General features: G+C 32.5%; 1 protein-coding gene across 2 annotated transcripts in view; it reads right to left on the reverse strand.

The window, feature by feature from the left end:
- The window catches only part of LOC118190523 (septin-2-like), a 72,456-nt gene that overhangs the window by 2,279 nt on the left and 50,491 nt on the right, over positions 1 to 19,686 (reverse strand). For both annotated transcript variants that reach the window (XM_035361257.2, XM_035361250.2), the window contains exons 9-11: positions 16,998 to 17,049; positions 13,135 to 13,239; positions 11,947 to 12,025 (exon numbers count right to left, since the gene is read on the reverse strand). In XM_035361257.2, the coding sequence (XP_035217148.1) occupies positions 11,947 to 12,025; positions 13,135 to 13,239; positions 16,998 to 17,049 (236 nt within the window). The remainder of the gene's footprint in view (positions 1 to 11,946; positions 12,026 to 13,134; positions 13,240 to 16,997; positions 17,050 to 19,686) is intronic.

The raw sequence follows: 19,686 nt of genomic DNA on the forward strand, positions 1-19,686 counted from the left end.
GCTTCTGCTTCACTGCTCAAAACTCCTATTATTTTCTCTTAGATCCTTTCATATATAGCAGAGATAGCCAACTTCTGTATATATATAACTGCTTTTTTTTTCTTAAAAATGTGTTACAGTCTACCTATTAGTCTTAATATTTAACACGTTCAAACTTGTATTTTTTGTACTAATAAATAATGGGAGAAGGGGGTATTAAACTAATGCATTTCATCAAAAATATTTATTTATTGTAAAGCAGCCACAAAAACATACAGATTAAATTTTATTTTTTTATCAGTAATAAGAAGTCTGCATTTGCATTTCTTCAACCAAGCATTCGTAATTTGGTATATATCCAGACAAAGATAATAATGAATCTTCAAGTATGAGAATCAATAAGCAGGGAACATTATTTCGTCTTTGTGGTTTTTAAAAATGGAGAAGCCAATTCACATAAGCATGTAGATCCAAAATAAAAGTAGATGCATTTGCTACATTTGATGAAACTGGGATGCTTCTCTCGATTGACACATTTCCAAAATTTTCTTCATGATCAGTTAGTACAGTTATAATTTCATTTTCTAATACTATTTTCTCCCAATATTAAAAATTTTCATGGCAATTCATATTATATCTTTTTTTTTTTTTTTTTTTTTTTTTTTTTTTTGAAAAAAAGAAATGACAGATTCTGCATAATTACTAACGTTTTCAAAATCATGAAATCTGACCTCAGAGTCTTCTTGACTTCTTAATTTCTGCAACATATTTTTTAATGCTTTAATTAGTTTCAATATTTTTTCAGGTGATAGGACAAATTTGGAAAGCCATTCAGGTTGTGTTATTGTGCATCTTATATAACTATTATATATTTTTGTGTGTGCGTTAATGCTACAGATTATATCAATTATTGCCTTAGCCCCCCTTTTTCCCAATTCTAAATTTAAGTCAATTAATGTCGATATATAATGTGTAAGAAATGCTAAATCACTGATCCAAGTTTCATCATTTCAATTACCTATAAAAGGGAAAAAATTATTTCAATAAATAAATCGTAAAGTCATTGCAAAAATTTACTTCTGCTTAGCCACCTTACATAAGTATTTAATAATAATTCTGGTACTTCTCCGTCAAGTGTCAGAATTTAAAACTGTGTGAATAAAAAGCAATTGTGTTCTGTCACTTATACTAATCAATTCATCAATTTAAGGGGAAAACAAGAACATCTGTTAATATGGTTATATAATTATTCTCCTATATTTTCAGTCATTTTCTCAATCTGCCACATTGCAGTATTTTGAGAAAATTATAGATCTTTGATTGCTGCAATAATTAAGTTTTGTTCATCAAACTTTAATCTGACATTTCCAAAAAAGTGTCTTTTATAATTCCACTGTTTAAAAATAGTTTGATTTTTTCCCTAAAATATGGCTTACCTTGAATGATGAAATAGTCACTGCAAAGGATTTTAACATGGGCTTTTTAAAAACGTTTTGTTATCGAGCGTCACGATCCCTAATTTTATTTTTTTCCTCAATTCACTATTTTGAGTATAATCTGTTTGATATTTGTTATGTGATGATAAAAAATTCCAGTTTACCTTTTAAATAACTGCGACAGAGGCATTGTTACTAATCATTCATCATAGTAGAAAAGTAATCAAATTCCTTTCTTCGTAAAAAGATAAATCTTGGATGTTTTTGTCCAATTACTCATTTTAATGAATACTAAAATGCAAAAGAGGTATAAAAGAAGACGGTTTTATTTTAAACATTAGAAAAAAGATGCTTAGTTGCACTAGCGTATTCAAAAGTGTCCTGTCATCTGCGATCGACCAGAACTCACTTCACGATCGATTTATCCATTCCTGATATATAGATCGTTTTGATTTTTCAATTTCTATATTATAAAATTTTTTATATCACACACTCGCATATGATGCTTTAAAGTTTCGAAGGTATTATGGTTCTGTTGAAGATCTGTAGATATAGCTTAAGGTATCTTTCCTTGTTCGCATATCATTTTCTTCGCCAGATTCTTCTGAGTAAATCTTATACTGTAATTAATTATACTATTTTAAAGAATTAGTGAACCTGGCTGCAACTTCTGTATTATCTTTGGTTAATTTAGTCAGTCTTTATGTCATCTCCATTAAGTTAGTATAGATGATTTTTTTTCTGGAGATAAATCAGCAGTTTTCTTTTGTTCTTACTATTCAAGTTATTAAAAAAGAAACATCTTCATTTCAATCACGTTTTATGGCTCTATAAAACTGTTTGGTTCTTAAAGCAGTTACACAGTTGACCGCATTCCATGAAGTCGTGGTAGAAAATATTACATATTTGATTGTGAAACTCCATTTCAAATTTTGAAAGAACAATATTTGGTTACTACTTTTATTCATTATTTTCACCATAAAATCAGTTTTAGTGACGTTTAAAGCGCCTGTCCATAACTGAATTGATGATACTATTCTTGGTTACAAGTAGCGTGCAAAATTTCCCTTCATCCAAGCACTTGGATTAATATTTGTGGGCTTGCATTTACAGAGAAATATTAAATACATTTTAACTGAAGTATTCATCGAGTTTTCATGGACTTATTGAATAAATTAAGTACAAAAATATACCTTTTTAAAAACCAAAAGAATGCTTGGATGGCTAGTTTGGTTTATATGATTATGGTAAAGCCTTGAGGGCTATCAGCCTAAGGATAAGGAGGACGGTCTAAAGGAAACTGTCTCGTATATACGTTACAGATTTCGGTTAAACCGCGAAAACGGCCATGCAGCCAGCCCGTTCATGAGATTCAAACCTCAGATCGAACTATCAGTATTCAGCGATTTTAGGGCTCAGCCGAATGCTTCTAGCAATACGAATGTAATCATTCATGGGTGTTTGTGCTCCGGGGAAACCCCGGAACTTCGGAGATCTATGGAAATTTCCGGTTATGTTTTTACCACCAATCCTCGAATTCCATATCACAGATTATGTTCTTACTGCATTAATATAATATTAACAAGACATAGTGCACAATAAAAATTAAGCTTTATTTAGGAACTTCGCGCACACTGCCCGACAGCCTGCCTGTTTCGCTCTGCTCGCTACTCGTAAGAAATTTCTCCTCTAGGGTTGCCACACTTATCGGAGGGCGCAAGGCGCGCTCCTTATCGCCATCACCACAGAGTTTCCCCCCAGTTCCTTTAATGGCTATTCAAAGGAACGACATAGGTTATGAAATTATCTCAGAGTATCCGTACTGTCGGGTATTTTTACATGATTACAAAATTAGAATATAAAATTAGAAAAGATCAAAATGAAATTCAATATATAACAAGGTATTGACACATATAATAAACATGAAATAACAAGAAATATGTTAAGATATGAATTTTAAAAAAATGTTTTAAATTGTTATGTAAGAAGCAAGTTTCTTAGGGAAGTGAACATGTCTTCCCGATCTGGTGACAGTTTGTGTCTTAGAGAGTTCGTTTGCAGATTTATTCTGCTGAACTGTCTTTAAGTCTTTATTTGTTTTCAGTTCAGGCAAATTAGAGTCCGAAAGCAAATAGGCTGGTTTCACACGGTCTATAGACACAGTAGATTTCAGACCGTTAACATCTATTGTGAAAGTTTTGTCCGTTCTAGAAAGAACTTTATGCGGACCTGTATATGGTTGGCACAGAGGTGGCTTTACTCGATCGACACGTAAGTATACATGCGTACACGACTTTAAGGTAGCACTTACGTAACATTTTCCTTGGCAATGTGCAGATGTTGCTATTGGATTCAATTGTTGCATTCTATGCCGAAGATTCGTGATAAATTGTGTGTCATACGGAGATATCTTAGATGACGTTATCATATCACTAGGCAGCTTGAGAGTTGTGCCGTACACCAGTTCAGCACAAGATGATTGTAGATCTTCCTTTACGGCTGTACGAATACCAAGCATAACAACTGGTAGTGTTTCAGTCCAGTTATTGGTCTCGTGAGCCTTGAGAGAAGATTTTAAATGTCGATGAAATCGTTCAACAATGCCGTTTGACATTGGATGATAGGCTGTTGTTGTGATTCTGTTCGTACCCAAAATGCGCGTGAATTCTGCAAAAAGTGCGGATCTCATTTGAGAACCTTGGTCTGTTGTTATGATCGATGGGCAGCCAAAACGAGATATCCAAGAGTTGAAGATGGCTCTGCAAATGGTTTCCGTTTTCATATCCGGGATGGGAATGGCTTCAGGCCATCTGGAGAATCTATCTATTAGAGTCAAAAGGTACACGTTGCCTTCTGATGGAGGTAACGGTCCGACGATATCCATATGGATTTCTGAAAAACGTGCATCAGGAAGAGAGAATGTGCCCAGTGGTGCTTTAGTATGCCTAGTAATTTTCGATTTTTGGCAAGATTCACAGGATTTCACCCAATTTTTGATATGACGTTTCATATCCGGCCATACATAACGAGAACAAATAAGCTTCGTAGTAGCTGCAATTCCTGGATGTGACAGATTATGCAGATGATTAAAGATGAGTCTGCGAAAGGAATTCGGAACAAATGGACGAGGAATGTCTGTTGATATGTCACAAAGAATATTACCATCAGAATATTGGCACGGTTTAAATTCCAGTTTCAAAGATGATGTGTTGTTTTTGAGAAGGTCTTGTACCTCCGGATCATGCCGTTGAGCTTCCGAAAATTTTTTAAAATCAAAAAATGGAGATTTTGTTATGGAATCAATTTCGATTCTTGAAAGAGCGTCAGCAACGACGTTTTTTGAACCTTGCACATGCCTAATATCAGTAGAGTACTGAGAAATAAAATCTAAATGGCGCAATTGTCGAGGTGAACATTTATGAGGGTTCTGTTTAAAAGCGTATATTAACGGTTTTTGATCCGTATAAATTATAAAATTTCTGCCCTCTAACATGTGTCGGAATTTCTTAATTGCAGAATAAATAGAAAATAATTCCCTATCGTACGCGGACCATTTCTGTTGACTTTTACTGAGTTTCATAGAGAAAAATGCTATAGGTTCCCATGTTTGTTGAGACAACTGCATAAGTGTGCCGCCGATTGCGACGTCTGAGGCATCTACCCAGATGCTTAGCTGGGCTCCGGGAATAGGGTGTCTCAAAAGGGTAGCCTGAGCAATGGCATTTTTGGCAGCAATAAAGGCTTGTTCAGCATTCTCGTTCCAATTTAATTGTGGGGATGAATCCTGAACACGAGAACGAGATTTCTTTTTATTAATATAGCCTTCTAACAATTTTATTAAAGGAGAAAGAATATGTGCTGCTTTAGGTATGAAACATCTATAAAAGTTAAACATGCCTAAAAATCGGCGAAACTGAGTGAGAGTGGTAGGTTGAGGAAAATCTAAAATACATTTGACTTTGTCAGGAAGAGGTTCAATTCCGTTTTCACTAAGGTGAAAACCTAAGAAATCAATAGATGTTTGACCAAAGGTGCATTTTGAAACATTTATGCAAAGTCCATATTCCTGAAGTTTGGAAAATAAAGCTTTCAAATGCCTGCAATGTTCCTCAGAATCTTTAGAGGCTATGAGCAAGTCATCGACAAAAGCGTAAACGCCTTCTAAATCCCGCGTGACTTCATCTATAAAACGTTGAAAAGTCGCAGATGCATTGCATAAGCCGAATTGCATACGGGTACTTTCGAATAAACCGAATGGTGTGCATATGGCGGTTTTGTGGATGTCGGCTGGGTTAATTGGTATTTGATGGTATGCCTTAATCAGGTCGACATGACTAAAAATTTTAGTACCGTGCAATGCAGCACTAAAATCGGCTAAACATGGAATAGGGTATTTGTCTTTTATTGTTTGAGCGTTCAATGCTCGATAATCTCCTACAGGTCTCCATTCCAGACTTCCCTTTTTTGGAACCATGTGAAGTGGGGATGCATAATTGCTGCTCGAAGGTCTCAAATGCCCCAATTGCATCATAGTTTGAAATTCTTGTTTTGCTATTTTTAAGCGATCTGGAGCTAACCGACGAGGTTTTGCAACCACAGGTGGACCTTTAGTTATGATATAATGAACGGTGTTATGTTTAACAGGTTGGTTAGGATCTGGTAATCTAGTAACTGAAGGAAATTCTTTTAAAATTTTGTGATATGGTGTATCACTAAATACAGTTTTTACTGAATAAATGCTTGCATTTTTCACGCAACCGACGGTTTTAAAATGCGTTTTTAAATCTTTGAGACATTTGTTTCTGAGATCAGGCACCAATTCAAAGAAATGGAGAAAATCTGCTCCAAGAATGGGTGTACTAACATTTGCTATAAGAAAAGTCCATGTAAACTGTCGTCTTAATTTGAAATCCAAAGAAAGTGTTTTTTGACCATAAACATGAATAGTAGAAGAATTAGCAGCGAAAAGTGTTTGTTGGGACGAATTCCGTTTTTGAAAATTATTTGCTGGAAGTAAGGACACGTCAGAGCCGGTATCGACCAAGAATGAAAGGTTTGTTCTACGGTCACGAACGAACAGGCGACGTGAAACTTGAGGCAAATAATAAGTCGCCTCTATTCTTTGCTGGTTTCGTTTCCCTGCCATGAACAAGGTTTTGTACATTTGTCATCTCTACACTTTTTCCCAAAACGTCTATGATACCAGCAAACAGAATAATCTCTCCTTTTGGAATTGCTTCTTTCCTTATTGCGATCTCCGCGATTTGGCGAGCGACCACGAGAAAGAGAAATGCGATCAATACGTTTGTTTAATTTTTCTATTTGTTTAAATAATTTATCCTCAAGAGACTGATCGACTGTGCGAGAAACAGCACAAGTCCCTGGGGTTGGATTTACTTCTAAAATTCTGTCGGCAATTTCTGCAGCTTTATCTACAGTTAAATTGGAAACCGCTGCCAAAATAGACTGAACAGTCGAAGGCAAACGTTGAAGGAATAATTCTAACATTAAGTTATCAGGAACATTTAAAGATTCTGCTCGACGTTTCATATTTCTAAGCAAATCGGAAGGTTTTCGAGAACCTAATTCTTCTCCAGATAATAATTGGCGAATTTCTTGCTGAGAAGATTCTCCTGAACGATTTATTAACTCAGTTTTAAGCTTTGCATATGGATCAATAGGGTCTGGTTTCATAAGTAAATCCCGTACTATTGAAGCAATATCTGGAGGAAGATGAGCAACTACATAATTATATTTAGTAATGGATTCTGTGATAGGTTTGGGGGTGGCAAGAGCAAAAGTACTTTCACACATAATAAACCATAAAGATGGGTCTGATCGGTTATAAACCGGAATTTGGACGGCATGAACATCAGACATTGTGCAAGGTTTTTAAGCCAAAATAAAAGCAAAAATTTAACTAAAGAAAATTAAATTAAATGATAAGTAGAAAACAGAATTATAAATTGATCTATAATTAGTACTCATCTGTGATTCGGAGGATGAAAACCGATGTAATCCATTACTTCTGGTTTGGAGATCTTGAGTGATGGCTTGTAGTCAAAACCGAAAGTGCTTGAGAACTGTTCATACGATTTAACACAGTCCAGGTTACCATTATGGGAATTTCCCGGTTATGTTTTTACCACCAATCCTCGAATTCCATATCACAGATTATGTTCTTACTGCATTAATATAATATTAACAAGACATAGTGCACAATAAAAATTAAGCTTTATTTAGGAACTTCGCGCACACTGCCCGACAGCCTGCCTGTTTCGCTCTGCTCGCTACTCGTAAGAAATTTCTCCTCTAGGGTTGCCACACTTATCGGAGGGCGCAAGGCGCGCTCCTTATCGCCATCACCACAGATCGTCGTTCAAAAGGAAGTAGGAATAATAATGAATTATTTATTTTGATCTGGGTAATTTTGTTTGCTTTGAAAGCAGAAAACGCAAGGTCAGTGTGTGTGGTGAAAACTTTTCCTTTCTTTCTCCAAAGGCAGTGATAATGCGTGAAAAGGGGGAAAAAAATTTTTTGTTCTTTCCTTATTGCGAGTTATGACTCATACCTCCGGTTCTCGGACATTCTCTTCTGGATTCTTTTCGGCAAGTAGGCGTGGCAGAAAAATAAGGGAGAGACTTCGTTCGACCAGATGTGTGATCACGTGACTCTGGGTTCAAAGGTCTTATCTCTCCTGGCGTGGCGCCAATAAGTAGAGAAGGGGGATTTTTCGCCGTATTAGCTATTTGTCATTGATCGCTTCTCAACTTTTATTTCTCCGCTGTGTAAAATTTTCGTTTCATTTATTGATGCACGTGTAAATTTTTCGTTTCGTTTATTGAAATATTTTTTTTATTTATGTACGCAAGAGAATTTTACTATGAAATTTCTCGATATAAATAGCGATATTATACAATTAGAAGAAGGTGTCCGGAATGCATTTAGGTGGAATTGGATTGAACGGAGAGATGGTAATGGGGATACCATCGGCACATGGTGCAAGAAAATAAATGTTGCTGGACAAGCACTCTCCTGAAGAAATTATCAAAAAATCATCCAATAGCAAAAGAATTCCAAATTTCTCTGATGAAAGCTTATACTAATACAGCACAGCATATGAAACAGAATTTACCCCTTAAAAATTCATATCTAATTAGTTTTACAGCATTAGATCCAGAGCTAAGAGGTAAAACCAGTACAATATTAGCTTTTGAAAAATTATCATCTTTTATGTCCCATATTTTTAGTGATAATGAAAAGTCAAAAGTAGAAGCTGAAATAAGGTTATACCAGAGTGATATCGATATCACCAAAGAAATGCTCTACGCATCTGATGAAAGTGGAAATCAAGTCAAGTGTACAATTGATAAATATTGGTTTAAAATTTTTAATTTAAAAGATGATTTCACAAATGATTATAAGTATCCTACATTGGCTAAATTGGTCAAAGCCTGCCTTAGCTGCTTCCATGGCCCATTAGTGGAAAGTGCATTCAACTTAATGGATACACTTATCACTGACTATAGAACTTCTCTTAAGATTGATTCCCTAGATGCAGTGCAGACTATTAAATATGATTTAATGTCTTCTAAAGAAATCTCATGTGAAAAATATGGCTAAAAAAATCCAATGACTGATCCAATTCACAAAGATCTCTTACTGAATATGAACAGAAGTTGGAAAACATATCAAGAGGACTTAAAAACATGTATTTCAGATGAGTCACCTATAAAAGTCTCTGAAAAACCTTCTACATTAGCAGAAAAGCAAACTGCTTCTACCTCTGCATGTGCAGTTCTCGAGGAAATTTCTTCAACTGTAAATGAGGAAAATAAAAGTCAACCTTCCTGCAATTATGAAGTTCACCACAAAAGAAAGACAAGCCCACAAACAGCAGAAAATAAAAAAAAAGCAGCAGAAATTAGATAATTTTTTTTAAAGAATTAATTCAGGTAATTTAAAATATTTACATAAAATGTAGTAGTTTATATGTTTGAAAATTTATGGTTATTAATTTTGCAAAAAAAAGTAATTTATTGAACTTTTATAATTAGGTCATTCAATACTTCATAATTGTAATTTTTCATTTCTCTCACCCCCCTTCTCGAAACTCCAAAATGTCGGTAGTAAGTCCGTAAAAGTTTCAGGCGATTTTTGGGGGTCCCACAAACACCCCTGATCATCAGCAAGAACATACTTATGTTTTTCAAATATTGCATTATATTCTTTTTTTGCATGTGCATTGTGAAATTTGGGTATCCTATATTAGCAGCTTCTGCACTTAATTCAAATATGTATTTAATTTTTTTTATATGGAGACCCCGGGGGAAAAAACATTTATTCAATTTTTTTTTTTTTTTTTTTTTTTTTTTTTTTTTTTGTGAAAATTGAAGTAATAATGCCATCTAATGAGCAATAGGAATAGCTTTTATATTATAAATCGCTTCAGTAAAAAAAGTATTCATGTCCGCTTTTAAAAGAAAAGAATCATTTATGTCCAGTTTTTTTTAATCAGGCTTAACGATGAGCTGTTGGTTTCGTGCATTATTTCTTCGGCAATGCTTGTGAACATGCAAAATAAAAATTCCAGTGCACTCCAATTCAGTTACAGTGTTTCAAACAGGAAGAATCCACAATGTTATGAAAGTTTTATGAGCAACCACATGGTAATTAGGATCTGATTGAAAATGCAGTGTTTTTCTTGGATTTGTGATGGTGAAAAACAACAAATTCTCAAAGTTTTCAATGAACTTTGAAATTTTAATTACCAAAATCATTAACCCGCCTGATTATAACGCTTGTGCTTGTGATGCGCCAACGTTCTCGTTTGGGAAATGAGGGATATTCAATGATTGCCTCTTACTTTTATGGAGCACATTGTTTCTAAAACTATATGTAAGTCTGTATAAACGCCCTCGTTTTATTCCACGGAACTACGAAGAAAGAATAAGAATTTTCTGCAATCTACCATAATTTATGTGTGTTAACTGTGCCATTCAAATGAAAATATGCCTCATTCACTCACAAAATGTACCACCGCCATTTAGTGTCTAATTCACAGCGGGCAAAGTACTGCAGGGAGGTCTAATGTAGCCAAATCGATAAGTACAGCTTGCCGAATAAACGAAAGTTTGTAAAAGTAATAATGTAGGATATTCTGGACAAACTTATGAATTGTGGTATTTGCCTGATCTAATGCTATTGCAGTGTACCTGACACTAGTGCCAGTTAGAGAGTTTAATGCTCTGTCTTCCATTTTTGTTTCTACATCCTTCATTACCTCTGTGACAATGCGTTTTCGTTGTTTTCGAAGCTGACCATATAACGATTTCGTTTCTTCAGATTTCACTGCCATTTTTCATAGTCCATTAGTGTTAAGTGTACCTTTTTAAAACCCTTTTAAAATTCGTAGAACTTCTGCTGTGAAGTTACAGTTATCATAGAAGAATTTCATCAACAAAGCACATTCTTATGAATTGAATACCATAGTGAAGATATGACGAAGACATTTAAATAAGTACCTACTTGGCCCATTTATTTATTTTATGTGGCAGTTAGGCTGAAACTAATTTTTCTCTTATCCTTAAATTTTCTTCATTGCGTCACTCATGTGCTTCTAAAATTCCGTAGCTTTCTGATGTCTGTTTATGGATGTAGAACATTCAGAACTGATAACTTTATAGATACCTTGTATTTTACTTTATTATAGATGCATATATGATTTAAATAATATAATTTTTACGTGACCTGGAATTATCCCATGGTCAATCAAAATAAATCACAAATATCGTAATTCGTCGTGTAAATAAAATAAAACGAAAGTTTAGAGACTAAGAAAGGTCTTTAAAATATTTTTAAAAATTAAAAATATTGTTTACAGAAATTCAGTTAGATTCTTCGGGAGGGGCCAAATTGTTTTTTCGTAAGTTGAGAACTTAATAACTGAGTCACGTATTAAAATTATCTTTATGATTACATTTTTATAAACTCTTGGATGAAGAGCTGTTTTATTTAGGTTTAAAAAAAAACAATTCAATCAAAATCCAATCATAGGTTATTTTGGAAGCTTACTTGCTGGGAAATACCCCATGTAATCTTAGCAGTTTCTTGAAATATTCTTGGCGGTTTAGAATTTTAATAGAATTAAATTATAATAAAATTCTGTATGTGAAAATTACTCTGCATTTGCATAAATGATTTCATTTTGAAAAACTGCAAACTCCCGTTATCCTCATTTTTTTTTTTTTTTTTTTCACTACCATTTTAAGTGTTAATAGTGTACATTTACTGTTCCTAATAAGAATAAAAATTCTCTAAGAATGACTTCGTGTATGCAAGTTTTAAAATGCAGCACTCTTTTTTTAACATTCATGTTGTATAAAGAACTTTATGTAACACAAATATCAAATTCAGCTTGAAATTATTATTTTTTTCTTCGTAAAACTATATGGATTGAATGGCCAGTAATATTACTAGTTCTTATTATTTAATAATGATGCAGAATTAGAAATATTACTAAGACACATACTTCTTCTTCCTTCTGCTGTAATAGACGGTCTGTTTCAGATACTGCCTCAAAATTAGGCCCAGAATCTCGTCTAAGTTTGCTGGAAAAAATAAAGGTATTAAAAACAATTATCATTAAATAATATATAATTTAAATCTTAAATATATGATCTTAAAAACTTATCTTGTAATTCAAGTTTTGTAAATGCATTTCATGTTGACAGTGAAGTCGTAAAACCAACAAATTTTTTGATTTATTAAACTACGCAATTTTTACCAGGAATTTAACAAATTTACAGAATAAAAATATTCTATCAATTGAAATTTCCAGATAGGCATGCTTTAAAAAGTAAGATCTAAGTAAATTTAATTATTGTTGAAATTTATAAATTTGTTTTCATGTGTTTAGTATATCTTGGTAGTTGTTCTTTTAATTATTTAAATTAACTTATGTTACTGAAAATTTAATGCTTTCTAGTGTTTTTGCAAATTATTTAAATGAAAAAAGATTTTTGAAGTATAAAAACCTCTAAGCCATTTGTTTTAGCAGATGTGTTCTTGGATTATATTAAAAAAAAAAAGGTTTTGTGAATGATGTCTTTTTTAAGGAAATTCACTCACATCTATGATACATGTAGTGATTTGTTTGGAGATTTAATTAAGGCAGAATACACAATCTGCCTAATATCAACAATTTTTGGCTAAGAGCACATCTGGAGATGAAATATATATGTGTGAAGATCGATCGTTATCTTTCCTCCAATTAAAAATTTCTCAAGAGGGCGTCTAGAGCAACAGATTTTAAGTACCTCTGTTCTACAAAGTCGTTACGTTACAAAGTTCTGTCCCATCTCTGAGATTCAAATCTGAGCCAATCAACATGCAGCTATTCACCATAACAACCGTCTAAGCTGATGCATAAAGGGAAGAGCAGAAACATATTTCCATACATTCATTTTTCTTCCCCCTCCCCCTTCCCAAGATCTTGTAGCCTCACAAGAAGTAAACATAATATTTAGATGAAGGATTCATTCACTAGCATGTACTTTCCTTTTCACACATTTTGTATACTAATAGTTATAAATAAATATCAAAGAATAAATTAAAGATAAAACAACTAGGTAAAGCTAAATGCATTTTCTAAATTATAAAATATAATAATCTGTTGGAATGTGAATATATTAAAAAAATAAGTGAAAAAAATTCTCACTTTCTTTCCCTTGCTGCTTGTTGAGAAATCTTTGTTATGTATTGTGCTCTGTAACTTTCATAATGTACATCACGTGTTACATCTTTCAGGTCTTGCATATGAGTACTGAAAAGGAAAAAAGCAGATCATGTAAATTTGATATAAATTGTTCCTGATATATAGCATTAAATTAATGGGTCCTTAATGTATTATTCCGTTGGCGGAAATTTCGGCAACGGTGGTTACAGTCGTTGCTGCAGAATTCTAGAGGACACGGTCATCAATAATTGGCTCTAAATCGCGCTACTTGGCTTGTCGATGGGATAATAAGTGCTAAATTATGTCTTCCTCATGATGCATCTCCTATTTGAGTCAAAAGTCATATGCATTATATCAAAATAAAAAAAAATATTAATATTTTAATTAAAACAAGGTCACATGCATTGTTGTAAGAATAGAAAATAATATTTATGTCTTACAAAGAAAAGTTATGTGTGTGTATATTATATAAATAATGTAACAGCAGCAAATAGTAGTTACTTTGCATTGATAGCTAACAGTTCTTTTTTTGCATAAATAAATTCATATTTAATTAATATTATTAATCTAGTAACAACTCAAAAGTTGTTACTAGATTAATAATTTCTAATATAATAATGCTAAAATAATTGCTAACATATTTGAGAATAATAGGTAATGTTAACTGCAAAGAATGGAGAGAGAAGGAAATCAGGTATTAGATATCTTGCTTATAAATTTTTCTGGAAAATTTGCGCTTTTATAAGGTTACCTTAACAATTCAAATCTCAGCATAAAAAATAGTTCCGTTGTTACTCTTTTGTTCGGGTATTCTTATATTGTCTTCCAAAATCAAAATAATAATCTTTCTGTAATGAGAGAACATGCAAAGTATTTCTGTGTTTTTATATATTTAGATGATAATTTCTTGTTAAAAAATTATTAAAGTCGTACAAAATGCTTTGAACTTAATGCAAACAAAATAGAACAGAATTCGCGCATAGCTTGCTATTCACATCACGCGTAAGTATTTATTTACGTCAAGTAAGTATTCACGTCAAGTAAGTTATTTATTCTGTTTTACATAATAAAATAAAAGTGAGCTGTAGTAGCGTACTATTATTGAGTTGACTGAAATTTTTACATGTTCTAGTCTATCTATATATTTATTAGTCTATTATTTTATAAATATAATAAATGGATGAGCATGTTTTTCAAAATGTGTATATTTGTGCAGTTGAACATGACCAAAATATGAGAATAATATAAACTCAGCTAATTCTGTTTAAGCGATTGAATTATTAAAGTATGCAAAAGTAGTCTTGTGGATTGTTGAACTTAAAATTTGCTACTAACTTCAAAGCATGTTATCAGTGCAAAATAGAAATCCAAACTTATTTCACAGTAGATTAACTAATTAACGCCTTAATAACAACTTTATAACAAAATAGAACAGAATTCGCGCATTTTCATTGATTATAAGTAGCGATTTTTTAGTGAACTGGAGAAATGAAAATCATTTTTATTTACGTGAATTCAAGCAGAAAGGACCATAAAAGGATCTTAAATTGTATTATTTTAATCATTTCAAAAGGAATATTTTTTCTGATAAATAAGAATTTGAAATTTGATTTTTTCATTCATTAAAAAAAATGGTACGTATTATCCCAGTTAAGAATTTTGTATGATGGTTTCATTTAATCTAAACCCTAATATAGAAATTTCAAGTTAGAATACAACTTAGAAACATATTACAGTGGAACACCATTTAAACTGTCCGGTAATAAAAATGCCCTAATTTCAAAGCCAAATCAAGAACGATTTAGAAAAATAGTTTTTTTATTTTTGTAACTTTAATTTATTCATTTCTTTGATTCATTCACGTTATGACTAAAAGGAAATTTATGATTCAGTTTCACTTAAAAGGATATTCTTTTAAAAACAAAGTTTCTTCATGATAATTAAAAAATGCAATTAAACTCCGATTATTTTTTTAAAAATATACTTTTTAAAGGCGGGGAAAGCGGTAAATATTTTAATCTCAGTGACGCTTGAGAGATTACAGTGATGGTCTGGAATAAATTTTACATTGTCTCTCCAGTCTCAACACTTCCAGTTCCACCACTTATCCAGTCTGTAGTTTGTGTGAAATGAGATAAATCTCTAAGAGTTCAGATAACTAGCGTTTTGTTGCTATGTATTATACCTAGAATTTTTCTCAGTTCTCTTCAGAGTTTTTATTTACGTTAATAAATAATATATTACATGTATATTACATATACTATTTACATCATTCATAACGTTACCATCGTTTTTTGGAAATAACAAAAAAAATCCTTCTTCTTACTTCTTTTAATCTTGAGTTAAAGGCACTACATAATTCAAATATTTCTGCAGTAATTTTCTTTCTTGAAATAGATTTTAAGTATTCTTTTAAAATCTTTTATTAAAAAATTATTAGTCTTTTTGAAAAATTCATTGAAGCATTGTTTGTCATAGTTTTCTGAAAGGTTCTGATAAAAATATTTGCTGTACATGACTAAACTGGCATGCAAGTTTTTTTATAAACACTACGAGTTTAACCCCCTTTTTACTTCCTGATACGAAGTAAGTAAAGGAAGTATTGTAATCGCGAACATTTACGGGTATCACATTTCAACGAAAATATCCATTTTGACCTCTATCGAATGCAATTTAACGATGTTTTTGCGTGACATCTGTATTTAGGGGCAGAATAAATAACTTTTTCCCAAAACGTGTTGCAAAAAGGATTTAAAATGGATTCAGAAGAGATTATTTCGCGACGTTTGTACGCACGTATGCATGTATCTCGCATAACTCAAAAGCGAGTAGCCTCAAAACGTTGAAATTTTGTATATAGGACTGCTATAATATGTAGTTGTGCACCTTTTTTGGCTGCAATTGACTGCACTTAAAAGTATATATATACCCATTCTATTACTCGGCTCCGTGAGCTCAATTTTTGTTTTATTCTTATATGTTGGTAAATTGCGTAATTTTTGTTTTAAAAATGATTCAGTTATGTTCTTATCTTCCGGTTAAGGTTTTTATGCCTTTAGTTAATCTGCATGCAATAGTTGTTGAATTATCAACAATTTAAAATTTGTTTAAGTGCGGCTAAACATAATTTTTTTTACCATAGCAGCCATATTTATTTACACTTGAAACTTAGTAAAACAGCGAATTAAGTCAGTTTCTGTACCTTCAGTGTCTTTTTGCCGAATAGGACCAAACATTTTGTGCACCGAAAAATCCGCCTCTTGCCCGCTGGCCGAATTGCTTGTTTTTGTGTAGAAACTAATTTTAATTGCAGAAATTTTTTATTGTTTTAACTCTGTTAAGTGTTTTATATTTTTCTATATTTTTTCAATTTTTAATAAAGATTGAGGTTTTATGTATTTTTGCCTTGCCGCGAAGTGAGAGCTGAATTAATTGAATGAGAACTAATCTACAATGAAACTTAAGGAAATAAGCTTAACTGAAATGCCGCAAAAAAATACTTATAATTTAATATTCCGTAAAGTCATGTGGCGTACACAGATTTTTTTTTCAAGAGTACACACAGATTTCATTTGGTTCATTTGATCATTCATTAGGATCTATGGTATTAGAATCTATGGGATAATGGATTAAATGTCTGAATGAAATTTTAAATCTAATTTTCATTACAAAAACTATTTTCAATCGATATGTACGATTTGAATTCTCATTTTTTTAAGAGAATATTTTTGCGAGATGGTTTACCATTTGAGAAAGGTGAAAGCTATTTGATCTTTCATTGATGGCTCATCATTTCATACAGTCATTTTAATAAGAAACATTTTTCATTAAAATAAAATTCTTACCTTATTAAAAATGTTCTTAATTTAAGGAAATCACTGTGCTTTGGATTCTCAACTGTAATTGTAAACATTAGACACAGTTATAAGCCTTAATATGATTAAGAATCGTATTTACTATTATTATACATTCAATCTGAACAAAACACAGTACATTTGATTTAGGTTCTATCCAAAACAGGGTACCTCCTTTGCAACATTCAAGCATTTTCGCCAAGTTATTGCGTCAAAAGTAGGGCCGGCGTTAGCCATTATGCAGTCCCATGCAATCTTTGCCAGTCTTAAATTCTACATCCATTGCTTCCCTAAATTTTGCCACCCCTAAATTCTAAAATTTTACCATCCGAAAATTTGATGAAGTGAAATAGGGTTAAAAAGATCTCGAAACTTACGATGATAATGCTTTATTTTCCACAAATATTCTGTGGTTATTTTAAATCAAACATTCGTGTTTAATAATTACCGATTCTTATACCGTTCAAGATCATTTCCTGTCTTTTAGTTTTCCTAGTGTCTAAAATTAATCTGAAATTCAATTAAGCACGCATATGGGAATTTCGAAAAGGAAATGAAGCTAAATATTTATGACAAGAAATAGATGATATTAAACCCGGGAGGATGCGACCTTGCTGTGCAAGTATGCAAACGCAGGTATAAAAAACAAGTCTCATAGTCAACCTAAAGTTAATTTGTAAATTAAACAATGAGAAAAATCGAGCGTGAAATAGTTTTAAATTCAGCGATAAAAGAAAATCCCGGCTGGAGGGCTGGTGTAATGAAGCAAAACCAGCGATAAAAAAGGATACCCGCATTTAGCACTTAATTCACCATTTTTTTTAACTCAAGGGGTACCCTGTTCTGCTCCTTTTTTATTACATTTTAAATATTTAATTTATTAGTATTTTAAATGAGAAAACATGCTTAATTATGAAATATATATTTCATTTTAATTAATGAAATACCAATAATAAATATCTAGCACCAAGCATACTGAAATGACTAGCAGTGATTCATATTCTTCTACACAACATAAACTAGTATTTAAAATAATTTATTTCCTAAATGAAATGTTAAGCTATTAAATTTGTATAAGGGCGTTGCAACTATATTTTATTTCATTATAAATGATGAGATAAATCAATGATTTTATTTTATGCTGAGTTCCATAAAACTGACCACTCTTAACTTGTGTGCTGCATAAATAGCTGCACAGTTTAGTTTTTTGATTTTGCCAACAAGAAAAGCTTGTTGATTTAAATATGAAGGTAAATAAATGTGGTGCCAAAATTAGTCTTTGCCTACAATCTTCTGATTTGAAATTTAAATTAAGAACATCATAATCTTATAATGAAACTTGAAAAACGTTTCATAGTTTATTTAAGCATTGTTAGAAAATAAAATTCCATGTTTCTTTAACAGCCGATAACAACGGCACTTTATTAAAATATTATTGCACTCAAACGCACATGGATATTTTATTTTTAAATTTTGCAACTATCCGGGAATTCTCGTACAGCAATAATATTAAAAAAAAAGTTAAAATAATACAAATGCGCACTTTTAAGACTGTGATGGAAGCTATAACAAAACTCTATGTTTATTATAATACTGGGGACAAAAATTATTCGAAAAACTATATAAGCTCATTTAACTTGAATGATTTTGCAGCTAAGACCATATAACTTGCACAAGATCTTTGCCATGTCCTCAGTATCGTCAGTTTCTGCAAAAAATAAATTAAAATAAAAGCATAAGAAATGTGATAGAAAGTTCGGTAGGGAAGAGTTGTGTTAAAACTAAACTAAAACAACACTGATAAGATTATTAAAGTTTATGGTCGTTCCTCACCGAAGTCCAATTTTTTAGCTATTTTTCATGCTATGTGTAAGATTGTCCAGAAGTTCATACCGTAACAAAATGTATTCACGATTAGCATCCCTGTGTTAAATTCCTGTGTTGCAATTTGGCATCTTAATGAGTTTCACATACGTTTCATTGGAAATCAACCCATATATAATATACGAGTCACTCCATCCCTTGGATTCCTTTGTCTTCAAGATAATCGGTTATTCGTGCAGCGCAATAAAAACGATTATTATCATCCATTAGAGGGAAGTGATATCTGCACTCCTAAATACCTCGATATAAGTATCAAGAACCTCATTTCTATACATTTAAGCAGTTGCAATAGCAAACGTTTATATGCTTAGTAAGGCCATTCAAAATGACACCCGCCCTTTCTTGATTCCGCTACTTTTGTACAGATGACTTTCGTAGATCTTTTCAGCCTTTCTAAATGTTTTAATCCCTCCAGATTGTAATACTATTAGTATAGTATTATGCTCCCAGAATTACTCTCCAAACAAAAACGAGGCACCAGTAAGATCTCTTCAGTAAAGAAAATTCGGCTGCAGTCCGTAACAGTGGTTAGGTTAGGTTATTTAATTACGGCAAAGCCTCGAGGGTTATCTGCCTAAGGGGAGAGATGCCTTCGTGGAGGACTTTCTAAGAGGAACTGGCTCGTATACACGTTACACATGGGAAAAACCATGAAAACAAACACCCATGCAGCCAGCCCGTTCGCGGGATTCGAACCTCAGACCGAACTACCAGTGTTCAGCGATTTTACCGCACTGCCGTTGGTGGGCTTCCGTTACAATGATCCAATTACAATTACCATCGCAATTAGGCACAT

The sequence above is a fragment of the Stegodyphus dumicola genome, chromosome 5 (assembly GCF_044657685.1).
Source record: "Stegodyphus dumicola isolate Sdum_Otavi_A_Nest chromosome 5, ASM4465768v1".
Classification (NCBI taxonomy): Eukaryota; Metazoa; Arthropoda; class Arachnida; order Araneae; family Eresidae; genus Stegodyphus; species Stegodyphus dumicola.